Source organism: Apus apus, chromosome 22, assembly GCF_020740795.1.
Source record: "Apus apus isolate bApuApu2 chromosome 22, bApuApu2.pri.cur, whole genome shotgun sequence".
Lineage (NCBI taxonomy): Eukaryota > Metazoa > Chordata > Aves > Apodiformes > Apodidae > Apus > Apus apus.
Window position 1 is genome coordinate 3,055,928 of NC_067303.1, and position 22,049 is coordinate 3,077,976.

A 22,049-nucleotide genomic window follows, 5' to 3' on the forward strand; every position below is an offset into this window, starting at 1 on the left:
AGGAGCCACTCCCTGCCCTCTCCAGCTCCCCAGCCACCCTTGTCTACAGGCTGCTCCTGCATGGCCACTGCAGTCCCAACTTTCAGGAAGCAGAGCAGCAGGGTCTCCTTTGCAGGGGTCTCCTCTAGCCTAGGGTGACTGTCATGCACTGCCCACTCTGGGCTGGGCAGGAGACAGCTGGAGAGCCCAGCTCCAGGGAGACCTCAAGGAGATGAGCGGTCCCCCTCTATCTCTGGCCCAGAGGACACCCCAGCCCTAAACCCCCAGCTCTAGGAGTGATCACCACGCGAGAGGACTCCCTTGGACATCCCAGGCTAGTTTCTCTGTCGCCTCTTCACCCACCCTGCCTCTCCCGCTCCCGACCACGGGCGCTTTCAGGCACAGCCGAGGGATGAAGTCAGGGTTTCACCTGAGGACGCGCACGGACGGAAGAAGAGACAGACAGGGAAGAAGGTTACCACCACAGCACAACCAGGGAGGAGAAACGAGGAGGAGACGGGAGGGAGGGAGGGAGGGAGGAAGGAAGGAAGCACACCAGGGATGGGCTCACCTTTCTTGCGCTTGAGCTTGCGTTTGCGTTGCTTGTTGACGAAGCAGGCGGCGAGTGTGCTGAAGAGGATGGCAGCAGCCAGGAAGCAGATGGTGGCAACGATGCCAGCCAGGACTGGGCGGGCTAGACCCTCGTCCGTCAGGTCAGGCTGAGGGAATACGTCTGGGGGGGGAAAGAAACCACAACAATGAGGTGCTGTGCACACCCCCCCTGCCTGCTGCCTTCCCCAGGGACCCACCAAGCGTGAAAGTCTCAGGAATGATAATCTCCAAGTCAAGACTCTGCTTTCAACCCAGCCCACCTGGGGAGAGCAGTCAGCCCAAATAACCCTGACAGCGGATGGACCCCCAGGGAAGATGTCTCCTCACCACACAAATACACATTTCTGTGCAAACACACATGACTGCACCAAACCTGCACTTATCTCCCGGCCCAATAACCCACTGCGGCAGCACAAGGTAGCTCACCCTGCTTGTCAGTGCTTCATTCCAGCTTTCAAATGAAAACAGGGCTCTGAACCCTCACGAGGCCCCTTCCCTCACCACATGCACATCCAACCCTCCCTGCAGACCTCGACTGGGGAAATTTGTGGATGCAGACCCTGCCCACCCCCTGCACTGGCCTCGCACGCAGGGTCAGCCTGCAGCCTCCTGCCCGGACCACCCGCTCCCAGCCCTGGGGAGGGCAGCCCTGGGGCGGGGGCACACGCACGCATGGGTGCACCCCCTGCCAAGTCCCATCAGAAAAATGGTGGGAGAGGAGGCAGGGCAGACAAGCAGGCAGCTTGCAGCAGGCGGGCTCACTGCGCCGGCACCACTTGGGGGCAGAGAGAGACCGCTGCATTCCTGCGCGCAGCAGAACTGCTCGGCTTTCCCGTAAAAGCAGGGTTCTCCACATGCCCATCCCCTCCTGCTGCCCTTGCCTTCCCGTCACGCATGTCCTCAGCTGTCCCTTGCTCGAGGAGCATCCTCCCAGCTGGGCCGAGGTGCAGGGTACGTGCTCCTGCTGCAGCGTGCTGCAGCCTCGGGCTGCAAAGCGTTTTTCCCCTTGGACTCTGCACTGCAGTGCTACGTTTCCCTCTCTCCGCTCCTTTCATTCTCATTTCCAGGTTGCGCAGTGCTTGGTTGGAGCTTTGTTCTCCAGGGCACCCCACAGAGCTGAAAGCGACAACTCTGCACCAGTGGACACCTGGCAACACTGTGATCCCTGGGAAGGACTGACCAGGGCAGTTTGTCCTCACTCCTGCTCTATCATAGAATCATAGAATGGTTTGGGTTGGAAGGGACCTTCAAGATCATCTAGATCCAGCCCCCTGCATGGGCAGGGACACCTCCCACCAGCCCAGGCTGCTCCAAGCCCCATCCAACCTGCCCTTCAACACTGCCAGGGATGGGGCAGCCACAGCTTCCCTGGGCAACCTGTACTATTGGCACTGGGAGGTGGCACAGGGCCAGCAGCATGCCTGGGACTCTGATCCTAACCCTGTGCCCATCAGCCCAGCTCACAGCACAAATGTCTCAGGCAAGAGCACAAAGCCAGCCATCGCTGCTGTAAGCAAGTACTGACAGATGACCTGAATGCTAGCTCCCAACTGGAGATGCTCCCACAGCTGGAGGTAGAAGAAGGAGCCACCCCTTACCTGTACTGGACACGCCAGCAACGTTGCTGGGTTCGCTGATGAGATCCTGCATGACCGCCAGGACCCGGAACTCGTACCAGGTGTCCTGAAAACCACAGAATCATAGGATGTGTGGGGTTGGAAGGGACCTTTAAAGGTCATCTAGTCCAGTCCCCCCTGCAGTGCACAGGGACCTTTTTAACTAGATAAGGTTGCTCAGAGCCTGGTTGAGCCTGACCTTGAATATCTCCATGGATGCCACCACATCTCTGGGCAACCCATTCCTGTGCTTCACCACCTTCATAATGAAGAATTTCTTCCTGATATCCAATCTAAATCTATCCTGCTCTAGTTTAAGACCATTGTCCCTCGTCCTATTGCTGCACGTCCTTCTAAACATTTCCTGTAAGCCCCCTAAGACCAACTACATCCATCAGGCCCCCCCAACAACCTCCAACCTCGCCCAAGTCCTTGAAGACCCCAGCGTGAGAACCGCACCACCCTAACAGCTCCCCCAGAGCTGCAGCAGATGGTGCAACACCAGAGGCTTGGTGTGGGGGCAGCCCCTGCTCACCTGGGACAAGTCCTTGGCAAAAAACTCGCTCTCAGTCCCCGGGATGCCATCGTCCAAGATCTCCCACCTCTCGGCGACGCGGAACTCCATGATGTAGCGGTCGATGGGGAAGCTGTGGTTAGCGGGAGGAAGCCATGACAAGAGGACGCCTTGCTGTGTCCGGTTGGCTGTTAGGCACCTCGGTGGGGTAACCAACACCAGAGGCTCTGGAGTTGTTACAGGGAATGCTGGAGACAGAGCAGATGGGACAGGGACACCACTGAGAGGGGCTGCTCTCCCGCGTGTGCCGACGGGCCACGGTGGCAGCAGCAGTTCCCACCTTCTGGGAGTTTAGGGCACATCTCAGGCATGTGTTCTCTTATCTCAGAGATACGGAACTGGCTTTCCAAAAAGCAGGGGACTAACAAAGCAGTGACTCCAAGAAAAGGGACACAGCATTAGAGGAAACCTCCTGCTTCCTCCCACCTCTGCTGAGACAGCCCAAGGCAGGTACCAGCACGAGGCCCTTTGTGTTGGCTCCTGCTCTGAGCCGCACGCAAGTGATTTTGTGCTCTATTACACCTCCTGACCCTGGCTGAACTTAAGGAAGATCTGAAAGATGACTGGTACAGTGCAGCTCTCCCACACTGCCACTAAGGACAAGCTTTCTGGAGCCTCATGCATCCAGCAAAGTCTACAAACTTCATCCAGGACCCTCCATGAACTATCTTCTACATGGCTGGAAGCTACTGTTGCTGATCACCATCTCCATCCCCAGCAGATAGGACACATGGACCAAGGCAGAGGGACACTTCTCCTCCCCATGGACTTCCTGAGCCCCTTTCCCCTCCTCCCCTTGAGCCCATGGAGGACCTACCTAGAGTGTTCACAGTGACCACCTCACTGAAGGAGCTGGTGCCCAGCTTGTTTTGAGCCAAGACACTGAACTGGTATGCAGTCTCTGGTTCCAGAGTATCCACCACTAGCCAATTGGAACCAACTGGCACAGGGAGAGACAGCCAGTCGTGGGGGCCAAACTGGGCTCTTTTCATCCTGCCGAGAGAAAAAGGAGCATCCTCAGGGAAGGAGCTTTTGACAGGGAGGACAAAGAGGCAGCATTCACTTCCCGAGAGAAAATGGAACTTTCCCGAGCGATGGTTTGGTTTGACAGCAGGGATGTGTATGGACGTGGGGCAGCCACTCACTGCCCCAGAGCTGGCTCGGGGACAGTGCACACCAGGCCTGCCACAGGCCACGGTCCCATCCCATCACACCAGCATCCCCCAGTTCATACGGACAAGGCTACCAGCCCTCCCCTCTGCCATGCACCACCCGCACCCTCTGAGCAGGCTCAGGGACAAAAGCTGTGCCAACATCCCTGCTCTGAGGTTATCCCCATCAGATTTCACCAGCTAGAGTGGAAGCTGATGCATTTGTACTCCACTAAGTGCTGCAGAGGGGATGGCTGGAGCAAGAGATGGGCCCTGTTCCCATTTACATCTTGACAGCTCCTGAGTCAGAGCCAAGTTTTCTCTCAGCTGTTGCCCTGTACATGAAATCTCATGATAAATATTTAACTAAATTGCCATTTTTTTTGCTGTATTTGCACAAGCCAGGGGCTGCCAGCACCGCCCAGGGCATAACTCAAGGTTTGGCAGCACAACAGAGGAAGTCGAGGGAAGCACAGGAGGACCTCTCCACAGGGGTCTATAACTCACAAACCCAGGGTAAAAAAATGAAAAAGCCCCCAGAGCCACCCCAGTGTCACCCCATGAGTGTGTAGCCACCTCCACAAGCCATAACCCCACCAGGAAGCACCAGGGTGGAACAGCTCCATGTTCTGAAGCAGCACCACTGTGCTGCAATGATATTACAAGTATCCATGCAAGTATCCAGCCCTTGGCTGCTGGTTTCAGTGGTGCCTGCAGAGGATTTGGGAAGGATTACTGCAGCAAGTCTATTCTGCAGAGACAAGTGGGCAGATCTGTAGCCACAGCCAGGTAAATCCACCAAGTAGGAAGTAAAAGACGGAGCAAAGACAAATAATGCCGCTGTGAAGGGAGCAAAAGGTGAGGCAGGAGAAGCAGCAGCAAGCTATGGAAATAAGCAAGTTAGCATGCACCAAACCAGGAAGAAGAGCCTCCGGAGTCACTGCAGCTCTGCCTGGGACTACAGCTCCCAGGATCCCTCACCAAGACAAAGGTGGCACACGCAGGGCAGCGGAGCAGCCTGGTGGTTTCCCTGCAGCTTGAACCCCACTGCATCCCCTCTCCCAGCGCTGCTGCGGGCAGGCACAGCACGGCCAGGGGCTGAGGGTGGGGAAAGCAGGGGGGAAACACCATGCTAATCACCCCCGGGGATGGGAGATGGGCCTTGCTGAGGCAGAGCACAAAGGCAGGAGGGATGCTGCAGAGGCCCTGGCCATCCCCGGGGACCGGGGACTGCATTTCCAGCAACAACCACAGAAGCGGGAAGGAAGGAAGCACGAACTCCACAGGAGGCAAAGCCATTTCTTGCCTGAGAATCCCATAGACACAGCAGGGAGGAAAATGCCCAGCTCTGGATGCCATGGGGTGACCCAGCACCATCCATCTCTCCTGGGCTCCCCAGCCCCAGGGAGCAGCACAGCCCCCAAGGCTCAGGCCTTACAGTCAGGGCAAGATGGGTCTCTGCCACCCACTCCTAGGTCCCCACCGCACCCTGTACGTTCCCTAAGGGAAGGTTGGTGCAAACACCCAGCTCTGCTGCTGGCTGTGCTCCCCTGGCGTGGGGTCTGAAAGAGGCAGGAACCCAGCAGCAGCTGCCACCTCCATCCTAGGTGAGCCACCTCTCAGGGGCAGAGAGGCTTAACCATTCCTTCCCAAGGATGTTTTCATCAGAGCAAGGCCTGCACTGCTCCACTTGCTCCTTCCTTTTTCTCCTCTGCTTGCTCCATTCCTCCTTCATTCCATCTCCTAACAGCCTGTCCAGCCCCACCCTGGCAGCCTGGGGCTGGAGCAGAGCAGAAATTGTTACAGTCAGCATCTACCTTATCTCCACTCTATCAGCAGTCACCATCAGGGCAAATTAAGGCAAGGAAGGAAAGAGAGATGGAGAAGAAAGGCTGAAGAACACCGGCCTCGGAATTAGGAGGGGAAGGTGCCCCCTCCGTGTTTCCAAGGCCAGCTCTTCAGAAGAGGAAGACACGAGCAAGTGCAGAGCCCAAAGAAAACCCCAACCTCACTGCAGCTCCATTTTGCCCTCCCCTGCCCCAGAGGAAGCCAACAGGGCTGAGCCCAGCCCCGCTGTGGGAAGTGGGGATACACCTGCTGGCTCTGGGTACCAGTAGCACAGGCTGGCACAGGAGTGATGGGAGCAAAGCCCCACGAGGCTCAGACCTGGGCAGCACCTGGTTGTGAACTCAGCCAGGATTTCACCACCTCCAGGGAGCCACAGAGCAAGGAGAGATCATTTCTGCTTAGTCACAGCTCTTCCAGGACGCGCTCTACAAAGGTTGCATTTTCCATCCTCTCCCTGGCTCCATAAACAGTTTATCTTGAAATTAGATGCCAGAGGCAAAGTTACATGAATGCCAAGTGTCTCCCTTGCACCATAAGCAGAACAAAACCTGCTGGGGCAGACGGAGGTACTGGCTAGCACAGAAGGGAGAGGAAACACAGGACCTACTTGATCCCACCACCACCCACCTCTCCAAGGCACCAAACGGGATGCCCAGGGGAACACCACCCTCCCCACCCTCCTCCTCCCGCCCCGGGCTGCTGGAAGCTCGGGTCAGCTAGGAAAGAAAAGAAGCAGAGAGCAAAGCATGCCAGGATGACTCACAGAGGGCCGTACCAAACTGAGAAAGTCTGCTCGTATCCACCGTCGTAGCCGGGCTCCCAGGAGACGTTGGCTGAGGTCATGGCGACCACAACGTGCACGCTGGTCGGGGCATGAGGGCTTGTGCCTGCAGGGAGAGGGGGAAGGGTTGGAGGGCAGCAAGACCAGACGCTGGCTGGCAAAGGAAAGGATCTGCAAAAGCCACCTGGAATTTCTGCTAGGAACAGCAGCAGGATAGCTGTGCCCACAGGTGGCCAAAACAGAGTTCGTAACAGCTTTCCAGTGCCTGAAGGGGCCTCAGGGAAGCTGGGATGGGACTTGGGACAAGGGCAGGGAGGGAGAGGATAAGGGGAAAGGGATTAAAACTGGAAGAGACGAGCTTGAGGTGACACATGAGGAGGAAATTGTCGAGTGTGAGGGTGGTGAGACCCTGGCCCAGGCTGCCCAGGGAAGCTGTGGCTGCCCCATCCCTGGCAGTGTTGAAGGGCAGGTTGGATGGGGCTTGGAGCAACCTGTTCTGGTGGAAGGTGTCTCTGCCCGTGCAGGGGGGGTTGGATCTTGATGCTCTTAAATTCCCTTCCAACCCAAACCATTCCATGATTCTGTGATAACAGAGCAGGAAAAGGCCAGTAAAGAAGATTTAAAGGAGACACCGCTTTGCTTTTCGCAGGAAGTTTCCCCACCTCCTGCCTTGCAGATGCACTGCCCGGGGGACCCAATCCAGGGACTCACCCCCAGCTGTCCCTGAGGACCCATCCCCTGCCCGTACCTACGACAGTGAGGTGGGTGCTGGCAGTAATGCTTGCAACGACGTTGGTGGCGACGCACTCCCACTCGCCGTGGTCGTCCTTGCCCAGGGAGCGGATCTGCAGGGTGCCGCCGGGCAGGGTGTTGTGCTTGCTCCTGCTGGGCTTCCCTACCTTGGGCAAGGAGATCCGGGTAAAGAGAGAGGAAAAAAAAAACACAACAAAACACACAACCACAATAAAACAGGGACTCAGAAGCAGGTTGAGGGGCAGGGCGAGGCGGCAGCGGGGTCAACTAAGCTACCTGCGTGGCCCAGGGGACACCGCCGGCCACCAGCAAGAGGTCTGGTCTCTCCGGTCGTGGCAAGGCAGCCGGTTCCCCCATTTTCGAGAGGACCTGGCGGGGCAACGTGAGAGGCACAGGTGTCAGGAGGCTGGTGCTCAGCACTCACACACAAGCGGAAAACCCCACGGCACTCACACGGACGCTGAGCCTCCACCTCCCGCATCCACAGCTGGAAGCGCGGCGAGGAAGGTGCCCCAGCAAACACGCCTGCCCCAGGAGGTGCCCAAACTGCCCCTCAGGCAGGGGTAGAGGAGAGGCAGGACCTTTCATGTCAGAGGTCTGGGCAGCAAAGGGCCCACAGGGATGTGGGAGGAAGGTGTGCATGGAGGTGTCTGGGAGACCTGAAGCAGAGCAGAAAAATGTGTCTTGTAACAACTCATGTCTAGGTCCATCAGGCAAAGCTGTGTGAATGCCTTGTTGTCCTCAGTTCTCTTCAGCTGTTCTTCATGCAAGGGTCTCTGCTGATCAACACCAGGACCATGGTTTGATGCCATGCAGGACGAACAGAGGGGCAGATGAGCACCCAGGGTTACCAGTGCCAAGCCAAAATCTTCAGAAGTTCTTCAAGAGACTGCTCAGAGCTGGTGGGCTGACAATGGGAACTTGCTTCTGGCACTGGGAAACTCAGCCCAGCCTAAGACAGCCCTGGCTGGAGCTGGGGAGGATAAGCCCAGAGTCCTGACATGACAACCAGAAGAAACAAGAGGGGCTGAAAGGAAACCTGAATAAGAATGGTGAGGGGGGGGAAGGAAAAATCAGATAGAGAAAACAAGACTAAAGGACCTACAAGTTTTAGGCAGGTCACTTGCAACCTGTGCATGTCATGGTCCTCCTTGTGCTGGTAAAAGGATCTCTACAAAGAGATCCAGCATCTCACACTGTAAAGACTGAGGACAGCCCCCACTGGGGCACACAGGGACCCTGCTCATCTCAGGAGCAGAGGGTGGGAGGCTTGGAGAGAAAATCCTGACAGAGACACAAGGAGCCCAGAAGGTCCCATGCATGGTCGTTTTCCTACAGGAGCAGTGAAGGTGGGAAGCAAAGGGAAGGCTGGAGGAGGACTGGAAAGCCCTGGTTGCTCCCAGGCTGTGCCACGACACCGAATCCTACCCTGCTCTACAGAAAGGGACATCCCGAAATCGTATGTCCAGTCCAGCACGGTCAAAACATCTTCTTTCCAGGGTCTTCAAAGTCAGAGGGCAGCAAAGCAGCCGCTGACTGGCCCAGCTCCTCTCCAAAATGAAGCCAAGAGACCCCTGGACACGCTCCAGTGGCACATCCCCTCCCACCATGGTTGGTCTGTGCCCCATGAACAGCATCACCGGGGCTGCCGTGTCCTGCTGGTGAGGAGGGTGTCCTGAGGTGAGGAAGAGGAAGGGGGACAGGGGCAGGGCTCAGCTTTGCAGATGCTGCTGTGAGGGTTGCACGGGATTAAGGCACTTGGTGGCCACGAGCTGGGCTTCCCCCACCCACCTGTGGGACAGGATGGCAGTGGCTCAGCCCGAAGCGAAGCAGCTGTACCTGCAGTTTGTTCTTACCGGGACAGAGTGTGGCTTCTCTGTCTGCAATATTCACCAAAAGCCAAAGGCCCTGCAGATTTGTCTGGCAGGCCGGGTACCTTTCTCCAGGCGATGATGGGAAAGGGGTCTCCGGCAGCAGCGCAAGGAATCAACAGCTCCCTCCCTGCCTCCTGTCTGTACTCCCAGCCTGGTAGCACCGTGAAATAGGGGGGGTCCTGCAGCCAAGGGAGAAGGGAAAGAGTGTCAAACCCAGGCCAAGGGAGAAGGCAAAGAGTGTCAAACCCACACCAAGGGAGAAGGCAAAGAGTGTCAAACCCACGCCAAGGGAGAAGGCAAAGAGTGTCAAACCCACGCCAAGGGAGAAGGCAAAGAGTGTCAAACCCACACCCAGTCCCACCGTGCACCAGCAGCTCCACACCACCAAAACCCACCCTTTTCCAAACCAAATGAATCACCAGTTTGGGTAAGGTTGAGGCAAGGAAAAGCACAGCAGAGAGGGTGTACTAAGAGGTACAGCAAATTATACACCCCAGGGGAAGCTTCCTCCGGAGAGCTGCTGTACTAGGGCGTCTCAGGGAAGTTTTAAGGAGGTAAACAGGAAAAAAACCCACCCACAGCACATCAGACATCAACTGGATTCTGACTCCCCAGTGTCTTTGCAGACGTGTGTGTCTGTGGTACACAAAGTGTTATCATGTGAGCCCCGGCGAGACACAGTGAGTCACTGCTCACAAGCATGGGATGTTTTGCTCTGGGAAGGAAGAGCCAGCAGCTCCCAGCTCAGCCACACTGGGAATCACACCAGGAGCCCAGTGAGCCTCGGGCTCTGCATGCAGCAAGAGCATGTAGAACATCTCTGAAGCTCAAATCATGCAGTTATTAAAATCCTTCATGAACCCAAGTCCAGGTCAGCAGGATTAAGCCTTTTGTTGGCAAAAGGGCCATCCGAGGGACATGTTTGCTCAGACTACCCTGACCCAGCACTACCAAAGCCTCATATGAGCAAGGATGCCCATGAGGGCCTGTGTTTGCCCTTCTCAGTACAGGTAAGAAAGACAAGGCTCGGAGCAAGAGGCGACAGGTTTTTGCTAAGCTGAGTAATGTAAGTGGAAAAGCAGATAAGTTTGATGGCACAGAGGCCTTCTTGAGCTCTCTTTGTAGAGAAGCACTCATAAAAGCCAAGAAAAACCTGAATTTTCACACAGAATGAACAACCAAATAAACAGCATGGAAAGAAACCAACCCACCTCATCCACCCCTGCAGCACTGGGCTGACCAGGAAGGCAGAATGAGCAACACCCACATTTAAAAAGCCTCATTAGGGTGTGAGATACCTCCACAAAACACACACACCTTCACACCAGCTGGCCTGGGACACCCTTGTACAACCTTGGGAGCACCTACTCAGCAAGAGGGGACACAACCCCCCAGCAAACCTGCTGGGATTTTAGCAGGTGAGTTACCTTCAGTACCAGTCGGGCAGGGGGAGACTGGCCCATTGTACCCAGGGCATTATAAGGCACACAGGTGTAAGTGCCCAGAGCATCTTCTGTTGCCTCCTCTATCCGGATCGACCCGTCTTCCAGCAGGTTCCAGCCAGCATACTGCAACAGTGGGAAAGGAGGAACTGATTTATCCCACACCCACCACCACTTAGGATATTCCCTTCAGCCAAGATCCCCCACCTAAGCCCAGGGCAGCTCCCTGGGAAATGCCCAAGTCAATTCCCAGCATCCAAGGCAGCTCCTTAGCTGCAGAGAGGGGAAACGTGGGCAAGATCAGCTTGGCCAAACCCCTCAGATTTAACATCAGAACCTATCACACCTGGTCTGGTGGCACCAAAGAGACAGCTCCACCCCAGGGGCTGAGGGCACCAAAGGCCAGGAACCCACAGCAGCAACAGGCTTAAATGGACTTAAAACTTGGGATCGTTAATATTTAAGTGAAAAGAAGAAGAAGAAAAAAAAGTAAAATACTGAGCATTTGGTTTAAATATTTAATGGCTAATATCCTCGCTCAGACTATCCAACTATGGTTATAGGAAGACAGACACTTGTTAAAAGGGTCTTTTAACCATCAGTTGCCATTGGAAAAGGCCATCAGGAGGTCACTTTTGATGGAAACAGGCACTAGGTCTGGGAGACACAGACCTACAGACGCCCTGGGCTTCCCAAAAGAACCCAAATTAACTCTGATAAGGAAAAGCAGAGTCATCCCACCCCCGGGGCTGCTCCTCTCCTGATAGGGGCTGGACCCACAGGGCAGCCAGTGATGCTCACTGGTGTCTGCAGTCCAAACCTCTCGGTGCCCCCACACCTCCCCTCCCTGGGGGCTTCTTTACCTTCTCGATTCGCAGGGGACGTCCGTCTTTGTTCCACTTGACCAGAGTGACTGGGGGCTCTGCCTCGACTGGGCAGCGGATGTATCCGTGTATCCCGATGGGAATGTAGATAATGGGGGGCATGTTCACCACCCGGGCAGGATCTGGGTGAGGAACAGCACCACCAAGTTACCACGGAGAAGAAGAAGCCCACCTCTCCCTCACCACCCAGCTCAGAGGACCTACCTTGTTTTTATAATGAATTCCACACCCAAAGACCACCTGGGCTTTCCCAGGCTGTTATCTCTGGGCTTGCCACACACAAATCCCATGTAATACCTGGCATTTCTGGGAGGCTTTACTCATGCCCAGGGTGTTCCTACTTGGGGCTCATTAGAAGTTGCAGCTAAGAAGAAACATGAAATATTCCTGCTCACCCAGCAAGCCCACCCCCCAATCAAAACCAATCCCACTCTCCAGCCTTAAAACACACCAAGGGCAGCAACCAAGACAGGGGAGGGGATCCACAGCCAGGCTGCCCTGACCCCTTTACCTCCCAGTCTGTTTGCACTCATGGGTCACACTGAGCATCAGCCACCTCCACCTTTCCCAGTGGGATCCAAAAGCTTAAAATAAGTCTCTAAAACCTCCTCCCCACCCCCCTGCACCACCCACGCGGCGAGGCGTCTCGCAGTCCTCCCGTCTAGAATGTGTCATTAACAGTGCTTCTAAGAGCTTTTTAATTAAGTGAGAGTGGGTTGGAGAGAATCTAGACTTTCTTTAATAAGCAGCTCTTTTTTTTTTTTTTTTGGGCTTTTTTTCTTTTGGGTTAAAAAAAACAGTGACTTTTAATAAGAAGAGCAAGTATTTCTACAATCTCGTCTAGACGTCGGCAGCACGAGGCTACGGGAGAATCCTGACGGAGCTTACGCTGCATGAAGGGATGAATGCCTCTTTGGTTGGTTTTTTTTGGGGGGAATGCAGCATCCCTGCACTTCTGATGCAGAAATGCAAAGCTGGGGGTAAAGGTGTGTAAGGGGGGAGGGGTGGAGGGTGCCCTCTCCTCACTGCTTACTTGGAGCAGCTGAGTTTGGGAGCTCTGGAATCATAGAATCATAGAATCATAGAATCATAGAATCATAGGGGTTGGAAGGGGCCTCAAAAGATCATCCAGTCCAACCCCCCCTGCCAGAGCAGGGTCACCCAGAGCACATCACACAGGAAGGCGTCCAGGCGGGTTTTGAATGTCTCCAGAGAAGGAGACTCCACAACCTCTCTGGGCAGCCTGTTCCAGTGCTCTGTCACTCTCACAGTAAAAAATTTTTTTCTGATATTCACCTTAAACCTCCTATGCTCCAATTTGTATCCATTACTCCTTGTCCTATCACTGGTCATCACTGAAAAAAGCTTAACTCCATCTTCTTGACACTCACCCTTTATGTATTTGTAAACATTGATGAGGTCACCCCTCAGTCTCCTTTTCTCCAAACTAAAGAGCCCCAGCTCCCTCAGCCTTTCCTCATAAGGGAGATGTTCCACTCCCTTCATCATCTTTGTGGCTCTGCGCTGGACTCTTTCCAGCAGTTCCCTGTCCTTCCTGAACTGAGGGGCCCAGAACTGGACACAATACTCCAGATACGGCCTCACCAATGCAGAATAGAAGGAGAGGAGAACCTCTCTTGACCTACTAGCCACCCCCTTTCTAATACACCCCAGGATGCCATTGGCCTTCTCAGCCACAAGGGCACATTGCTGGCTCATGGTCATCCTCCTGTCTACCAGGACCCCCAGATCCCTTTCACCTACACTGCTCTCCAGCAGGTCAGCCCCCAACCTGTACTGGTCCATGGCATTTTTCTTCCCCAAATGCAAAACTCAAACGCAAAACTGGAAGCCCCAGCCGCTGCCTGGAATGGCACCGTAACCCAGATTGCCAAGTGCTGCATATGGAGAGGGCTTCACCCCCCCACGCTTAACTCCACCTCTTAGGAAATGTAATCAAGGGCTCTGGCAGCACGGGAGAGGGTAATGGGATCGAGCCTTTCACTACTAGGTCACTGGCTGGGGGCCAGCCCAGCTCACCCGTGACCCAGAGCTGCGTCCCCATCCCACGGCAGCTTGGGTGGGTGGGGGGGAATCCTCCCTCCTGAGGTTTCCTCTGGAGGAAAAGGGGTTTGCAGCACAGAAAGCCAAGCCCCCCTCCTTGCTCCCAAGCCTCGCAGGGCCATCTGAACAGCAGATTGTGTTTTTTTGGTTTTGGGTTGGGTTTTTTTTCTGCCATTAAGAGCTATTTTTAACAGCTCTCAGCCTTGACGAGTGGTCCCGGATTAGCGGCAGGGCAGATTTAATGGCCTGAGGCTGCAGACTTTCCCAGCCGGGCACATCCAAGCCCCAAATCAATACAAAAGGGACATGGACCTGTTGGAATGAGTCCAGAGAAGGGTGACAAAAATGATCAGAGGGCTGGAGCATCTCTCCTGTGAAGACAGCCTGAGAGAACTGAGATTGTTCAGCCTGGAGAAGAGAAGGCTCTAGGATGACCTTAGAGCACCTTCCAGAGCCTGAAGGGGCTCCAGAAAAGCTGGGGAGGGACTCTTGACAAGAGTGTGTAGCAATAGGATGAGGGAAAATGGCCTTAAACTAGAGCAAGGTAGATTTAGATCAGACATCAGGAAGAAGTTCCTTACAATGAGGGTGGTGAAGCACTGGAACAGGTTGCCCAGCTTTGTGACAGAGGCCCCATCCCTGGCAACATTCCAGGTCAGGCTCGATCAGGCCTGATTTAGTTTAAAAAGTCCCTGTGTGCTGCAGGGGGGGCTGGAGGAGATGATCTTTAAAGACCCCTTCCAACCTCACACATTCTGTGATTCTATGACCAGTCACACCAGGCCCCTGCCCCTTCATCCATCCCCCTAGGAAAAGGATGGGATCTACCAGCCCTCTGACAGCAGCTCCCCGCTGTCACGGGGCTTCCCACTAACAGGCACTGGCTGCACAGGCAGCAGCTCTAAGGCAGCCTTCAAAGCCCAAGCTGAGAGGCCACTCTGCTCAAGCCTGTCTTTCATTATAAAAGAAAACTGCTGCAGCCTTTCACAGCAGAGCAATATTGCATTTGTGAGCAGGAGCAATTGAGGCCACCAACCACGCGCAGCACAGGATGCTGGTGGCACACCACCCATTACCAGCCAGGGAGCCCCAGAGAACCAGCGTGGGAAGCCAGGCTCCTGCTACTGCCCCTTCTCCTCTGCTTGTTTAGATCAGTTACAGCCTGACAGACACGACACACCAAGCTACACAGCTGACAGAAAAACCCTGTCGTGGGAGTGAGCCCCCATCATAAACATCAAAAAATACAAGCAGGTAGTTAAGACCGACAGCCTTGGTCTGGCGTTTCTCTGCCTGACACCATCAGGACAGCAGTGGTGGGAATCAGAGAATCAAGGTTGGCAGGGACCTTAAAGATCATCAGGTTCTAAGCACCCTGCTATGAGCAGGGACACCTCCCACCAGACCAGGCTGCACAAGCCTCATCCAGCCTGGCCCTGAACACCTCCGGGGAGCAGTCAGAAGCTGCTTGTATCCCAGGTGGACACTGGTCCCTGCTGAGTGGGGCTTCCCAGGACACTCAGGCTATTTGCTTTCTCTTTGCCCACACCCTACCAGCACACAATCTCCCAGCCTTCTCCTGAGGATGACTGCATGCCCATCCAAAGGCCGCTGCACTTCAGCACAAGCCTCCCAGTATCCCTGTGGGTCATACTGGGACAACAGAGCTGTGTGAGAGCCAGGTATTATCAACCCAAGCCCCATCCCTCAGGATCAGACCCTGCTGCCCACACTCACACTGCACTGTCAGGTAGGCAGAGGCTGATGGTGAGCGACCCAGGCTGTTGCTGGGGATACAGGTGTATTTTCCAGCATCTTCTGGCTTGACATGGAAAATAATCAGTGTCCCATCGATCAGGATCCGCACCCTCAGCTTCAGGTCGCTGCGGAGAGAAAGGAGGAGAAGGATCACAAGGAGACCCAGGGCAACACCCACCTCGTTGGTGGCCCCAGTGCAATTTGGGAGCGGGCTGAGGACACACCACCCTGCCAGCTGCAGACTCACTTCTTGAAGTAGACATTCTCCTCCTCCCAGTACCACAGGTAGGTGAGGTTCCCGGGATACGCCTCGGCCTGGCAGGTGAAGAGTGCATCCTGGGAGATGTTAACCGTGATGTTCTCCGGAGGAGAAACGATGAAGGGAGGTCCTGGAATGTGGAGAGAAAAGTGTCACCCCCCCCACACCAGTACAGTCTGTCCCCACAAAGGGTGCTCAGGCTCAGCTCCATCACAGCATCATTGGCAGGGAGCTGCTGGAGGGCTCTGGGGCAGAACTGACCCTGCATCCCCCGGGATCATAGGGAACCTGTGATTCCCAACCCTTTTCCCGCATTGCTCCAGCTTTGGGGAGGAGGCCCCACACCCGTGGTGCAGAGCTCTGCTTCTCCCAGGGCCTACAAGCTCATGCCTCCCTTCAATCCAAGCACATTTCCAGGACAGTGGGGAAAAATCCAGGGGGAAAACAGCAAAGTGGCAGGAGCTGGCAGCGAGCGTCCATGACAAAAGCAGAGCAGAGGACACTCAGTGCTCCTCTCTCCGCCGGTAGCTGTTGACCTAATTAAAGATTTATTAAATAAAAGAGGAGCGGGAGGCCTGCCATGCACTGCTGCTGTCTGACAAGGCACTTTATGACAGCCTCAATCTTTTCCCTGCTTCCCAAACAAAACCAAGCTGCCACCGAGGCCCAGCGGCTCATCGGCACGGCCACCGCCGTGCCCCAATTCAGGGGATTCTTCTGGCCGACAAGCAGGACGTGGGGCCACAGGGCAGGCAGTACACAAGGCTCGTGGGTCACGTCGGGGTGGCACCACGGCCCTGTGGTCCATAGAGATCACAGGAACAATCTCAGGGGTTGGAAGGGACCTGGAAAGATCCCCCAGCCCAACCCCCCTGCCAGAGCAGGGTCACCCAGAGCACATCACACAGGAACGTGTCCAGGTGGGGTTTGAATGTCTCCAGAGAAGGAGACTCCACAGCCTCTCTGGGCAGCCTGTCCCAGGGCTCTGTCCACCCATGGGGGCTCCCCCAAGGATGGCAGGGGACGAAGAGGACCCGGCTGGATGATCTCACCTTGGACGAGCAGGCGCGTGGTGTGCACAGCCTCCCCCTGGATGCTGTAGGCCCGGCAGGTGTAGGCACCCCGGTCCTCTCGGCTGACCGACAACACCGTCAGGCTCCCGTCGCTCACCTGGGGAGGACCGGGGGGGGGGAACAACCCTGGAGCACAGGCAGGGACCCCCCGGGGTGCAGGGGGGGATGCACCCCAGCCCTGCATCAGCACCCTCCCTCCCTGCTTCCCACAGCAGAGAGCTGCCAGATGAGAAACGGGTTTCCCCAGCTCTGCAAGACTTCACGTATTAATAAACCAACAGACTCATTTCTGCTCAACGCCAAGGGGAAGGGAAAAAAAAAAAAAAAAAGCCTTCATCATCATCGTAATAATAAATAAAATAAAATAAATAACCCTCGCAACGTATTCGTCTCCCGCAGGAGTGACTGGCAGGTGGCAGACTCCACGCTGCTGCTGCCAAGCTCTCCAGCATCATCAGTGCTTCCCGAGGAGTGGGATGACTCTCTGGAGCATCCCCTGCTCCCGAGGGACTCCAGCCCTGGGGTGGGGTACGAGGGGGACACCCCAGCTCGGATGCTGTCCTCTCCTCCCCGAGGGGTCACCTCACAGCTGCAAGAGGAGCAGCTGAATTCCCCCCCAGGGACACAGCAGAGGAAGGATGGGCAAGGGACTGTCACCCCTGGGCAAGGGACTGTCACCCCCCCGGGGTGAGCACCCCATCATGCAGAGGGAGCCCTGCTCCCAGCCAGGCTCCCCCCACCCTGCCGCATTCTGCCTCATCCTTCCATTTCAATTAGGAACAAATGATTCCTAATTACTCTCATTAGTGCCTGCGCTGATTCCAATGCCTGATTTACCAATTACAGCTACAGGGGGGGAATCTCTGCCCAGGAGCCTTTGGGATGCAAAACGGAACCTGGGAAAGGGGGGATGGGGAGGCAAAGCCCTCCCTGCTCAACCCCCCTGTGCCCCCACGTCTCCATGCTGCAGCCCCCTCCCCATCTGCAGGACCTGACACAGCCCCCAGGACAAGAGTCTCCAGGGAGCAGTGAGAGTCACTGAAGAGATGGGGAGAACGGGCAAGGAGAAGTGTTGAGAAAGCATCTCCAAGCTCCAGGCACGACGGAGCTGCCACCACCAATGGTCCCCATTGATATCACCCCCGGGAGCCCCCCCACTCCACTCACCCCCACCTACCTGGTACTTGCCGTTGGCACCCAAAAGCTCTCCCTCCTTCAGCCAAGTGACGATGGGCTTGGGGTTCCCAAAAGCCATGCAGGTCAAGGTGACACTGCTGCCTTCCTTCGCCTCCACATACTGCGGCGGCGTCTCCGTGAAGGTGGGGGGAGCTGCAGGGCAGGGGGAGACCACCGTGACCCCCCCAGCTTCACCCCTGTCCCCTGCTTGTCCCTGCACATCCCCGCAGCGGGGCTGAAATCACCCCAAAGGCCAACGGGGACAAGAGCAGCTGGCACAGGGGCTGACACCCCCTCCACCACTAGCCCTGTCCCTTCTCCTCCCCACCAGCTCCAGCACCATGATGTGTGTGTGTGTCCCCCCCCCTTGTTGCACATTAACTTGCTATTGTCAAAACATGGGAAAACACCGCAGTGCAGATCGAAAAGGCTCCTTGGTGATTCAAGAGGCTGGCAGGATTACAGCCAGCCCCTAATTACCAGCAGTTGTTAAAGCCCACTTTCGAGGAAGACAGGTTGGCAATTTAATCTGCTCAGGGTGGGGGGAAAAAAAAAAAAAGGAATGATACTTTGTTTCTTCCCAAATGATTCTTATTTTCCTCTAAGAAAATTAAGCATTGTAATGCACTAGGGGAAAGCCACAGCCTTCCCCTTGAAGGCAATTCCTCGGGCTGGGAGGATTACAGTTATTTTGTTATTAAGCCCTTGCATGCCCTGGGCTGCATAAAACTCAAAAAGTGCCAATTTTTGCCAAAGCTCAGGAAGGAAAAGGGCACCAATGGTCACTTCTAGCCCCCTGGGCCAGCGTTTTTTGCAGGACTCCTACACACAGTGGAAGCGAAGCAGGGATCATCCTCTTCCTCCTGCTTCCCTCACTCCTTCATTCCCAACCCTCATGAGCAGCAGGAGGGCAGGCAGGGAGAAAGGAGGGACAGGGCTGCTGTGCTGCACGGCCCCACTTGCAAAGCTCCTGCTTGCTAATTGGGCTCAATTAGGTGGCTCTGCTCCATGCCACAGCCCAACCATCCCCCCAGAAGGTTAAATTAATTGCTCAAGGTCAGGCAAGGCCAGCAAGGAGCTGCTGGTGCCCACACCTTCTCTCCAGCCACCTCCAGTGCAGCAGGAGAGGCACAGCCTTGCTGCTCCTGCTGGGCTAAAAATAAAGGCCTCTCCTGATGTGGAGACCGACAATTTGCTAATTAGTTTAATATGCAGCCTTAATAAAATGGAAAAGCAATTTGAGTAAAGCTGAATTTCAAGAAAACAAAGATTTGATTTTCTGATCTCTTTGCTAAGAGGCGATGCCTTCCCAGCCCTGTTTCTTGATGTCCCTCCTTCAAACAAGCTCCTTGTAATTAAACTGCGGGATCCCTAATAAAAGTTGGTCCCTTTTTTTATGTCCCGCCCTGGCTGGAGCCACCAGCCTGGATGGCTTCAGGCTTGCTTGTCTGCAAGATACCATCTAGGTCCAGCGTCCATCAGAAATCAGGGAAACCTGATTCCCCAGAAATCTGAGAAAACCCGGAAACCTGTCTGGGCACTGTATGATGCTTCAAGCCCCCCGTTTGAGGCCACAGCCCCCCCAGTGATGCCCCCAGCTCACCGTTGACCGTGAGGTGGACCCAGCTGCCGTTGTGGAAGGTGTCGTACTGCTGGTCCAGCATGAGAACTTTGCACTCGTACCAGCCCTGGTCCTCAGAGCGGACCTGCTCGATGCGCAGGGAGGCTTTGTCGTGCAGGCTGGCCCGGCCTGCAGGGAGAGCACAGCTGTCAGCTTGGGGGAGGGGGCAGGTACCCCCCCAGCACCTCAGCATCATCTCTGCAGGGCATCCCCAGCCTGGTGGCAGACCCCAGGGCCAGGCAGTGCCCCACCTCCCTCCGTGCTGGGGCTGGTTGAGCCTCACAGCACAGCTTGGCATTGCTGGCAGGTTATGTGCTGGTTGGGCTGGGAAGGGCAGAGCGAGCTGTCATGGCCAGGCAAACTGCCTTGGGCAATGTCTGCCCACTGCCATGCCAGCCTTCTGCTCCCAGCCAGGGGCTGGCAGTGCTACAGCCTTGTCCTGGCCTGGGAGCATCCAAAAAAGCAGCGTGGCCCCAGGCTGACCCCATGCACAGCCCAGGAAAACCAGACCAGCAGCAAAGCAGCCTGAACCACCACCCCAACCAACGCAGTGGCCATCGGGCTCCAGCATCACTCATGCATGAGCTGAGCTTGGCTCAGCCCAGGCTCTGGCATCCTCCTGCCACAGCACTTTGGGCAGAGGAAGCCTTGCAACACTGAGGGAAGATCCCCTGGATGGCGATCCCCAGGGAACAGCGTGTTAAAACGGGTCTGCACCACCCCCCCCACCCCACTCAGGGCTTGTCCCCAGCTCACAATCCCCACCAGAAGCCACCAACCACGTGGGGTTTGGTGGCACGCTGGCAAGTGGCCACATGGGCTCTGCAGTTCCAACCTGCCAACTCCACGTGGCCCTGGCTCCATCCCCACCATTCCCCCCCCCCCCCTCCAACCACCACCACCCACCCAGCTGCTCTGGGGCACAGCGGTGACAGCAGCAGCCGCTGCCACCACGCGTCACCCTGGGTTTCTCTGCCTCGCCTGCTCCCGTCCCACGCAGCCCAGCTGGCTGCCGAGAGCTGCTGCTTAATTAAAACCAACTGGGTGGAAAGGGAGCGACGAGAGGCAGAGCCACACGGGTTCCGGCAGCGGAGCCGCGGATCCCGGGCTGAGCCATGGCCGGGATGCGGCACGTCCCCCTGCTGCCACCCCCCAGACTCACCGGCATACTCCGGGTCGACATGGGGAGGGTAAAACCCAAACTTGATGAAGATGGGGATGGGGACGCCGAACTTGAACCACTCCACGACATAGGGAGGGGGCTGCCCCGTCAGCGGGTGGATCACGTCGCATCCCAGGATCACGCTCTCGCCAGCGCGAGCGGTCACGAACTCGGGCTCCTCCCTTGAGCCGAGGGCACCTGCAAGGGGGCAAAGGAAGAAACTCTGGCTGATCCCACCACCAGACCCTGGCATCAGTGATTACCAGACAACCAGGACCCCCAGGAGAACCACAGTGGACACCAGGACCCCCAGGAGAACCACAGTGGACACCAGGACCATCCCCAGCAGCCTGGTTCCAACAAGGGCAGTGCCCTTAAAGCAAAGGGAGTTCCCCAAGCCCCTCCACCAAGCTCCAGGGCCACCACAGGACTCAAGACGGTGACCATCAAGCTCTGGGATGGCTTCCCACCCCTTGCACTGGGGCAAGGGTGGTGCCCAGTAACACGCAGGGGTTTTGGGGACACCCTGCCCTCTCCACAGAGGCCATGGATCACGCCTAGTGCTGCTCCCCACCCAGCAGCACCCTCAGGGTTGCCCCACTGCCCCGTGTGGGGGAAAAGGCTCCTTTGACACCCCCACTTGTGCCCCCACATCCTCCAGCACGCAAGGACCACCAAGCCACAGCTCCAGCGTGCCAGCTGGGGGATCCAGCTCTCCCACAGGAGCTGTCCCAGGGCAGGTTGAGCCTTTGGAGCAAATGCTCCAGACAAGCCTTCCTGTCCTCGGGCATCCCTGAGAGCCCCAAACCAGAAACCTGGCTGCGACCTGCACATCGAGTCTGGCACCCTGCTCCTCCCCGGGAGGGGGAGGGGGTGGTAATTAAGCAGGGTTTTGGCGTCAGCCTCAAACGGACGCAGCACCCGGCCGTGCCTCCCCGCTCCCCTGCAGCCTGGCGTCATCCTGCTCCCACCAGCAGAGCTGCATCCTCAGCACAGCCTTCAGAGGGGGAGAGGAGGGAAAACCCAGGGCTGGAGAGGGAGAAGCCAAGGCGGGGGGGGCGGGGTGTCCCCCAAAACTGCAGGCACATGGTTCAACCCCACACCATGGAAGTGTGTCGTGTTCCCCCTCCCTTTTTTTCCCCTGGCAGACGCAGCCAGCGGGGGCTGCTCGGGGAGGGATGCTGGGGGAGGGATGCTCGGGGAGGGATGCTGGGGGAGGGATGCTCGGGGAGGGATGCTGGGGGAAGCACGTTCCCACTCCTCCGCGCTGCTCCTCGGGGCTGCCGGTGATTGGCGGCGAGTGACATCACCGCATTCCCGCCGCGGGAGCCGAGCATCACCGGCTATTTTTGGCTCTGGCACAAGCTCGTACCGGCGAGAGCCCCGCGCCGTGTCACCCCCCGGGGCCCACCGGCCCGTGTC

General features: G+C 56.5%; 1 protein-coding gene across 11 annotated transcripts in view; it reads right to left on the bottom strand.

Annotated features, from left to right (window-relative positions):
* The window catches only part of IGSF9B (immunoglobulin superfamily member 9B), a 43,423-nt gene that overhangs the window by 15,263 nt on the left and 6,111 nt on the right, over positions 1-22,049 (bottom strand). For 8 of the 11 annotated variants that reach the window (XR_007891448.1, XR_007891450.1, XR_007891449.1 and 5 more), the window contains exons 2-17: positions 20,628-20,825; positions 19,448-19,594; positions 17,846-17,997; positions 16,648-16,765; positions 15,584-15,725; positions 15,316-15,461; positions 11,494-11,636; positions 10,616-10,756; positions 9,251-9,367; positions 7,591-7,683; positions 7,310-7,460; positions 6,544-6,667; positions 3,599-3,774; positions 2,743-2,969; positions 2,190-2,274; positions 551-712 (exon numbers count right to left, since the gene is read on the bottom strand). Coding sequence is in view for 5 of the 11 variants with exons in the window: in XM_051638328.1 (XP_051494288.1) it covers positions 551-712; positions 2,190-2,274; positions 2,743-2,969; positions 3,599-3,774; positions 6,544-6,667; positions 7,310-7,460; positions 7,591-7,683; positions 9,251-9,367; positions 10,616-10,756; positions 11,494-11,636; positions 15,316-15,461; positions 15,584-15,725; positions 16,648-16,765; positions 17,846-17,997; positions 19,448-19,594; positions 20,628-20,825 (2,322 nt within the window). In the remaining 6 variants the exon portion in view is untranslated. The remainder of the gene's footprint in view (positions 1-550; positions 713-2,189; positions 2,275-2,742; positions 2,970-3,598; positions 3,775-6,543; positions 6,668-7,309; positions 7,461-7,590; positions 7,684-9,250; positions 9,368-10,615; positions 10,757-11,493; positions 11,637-15,315; positions 15,462-15,583; positions 15,726-16,647; positions 16,766-17,845; positions 17,998-19,447; positions 19,595-20,627; positions 20,826-22,049) is intronic. The other 3 variants (XM_051638329.1, XM_051638331.1, XM_051638330.1) reach the window with 3 other exon arrangements.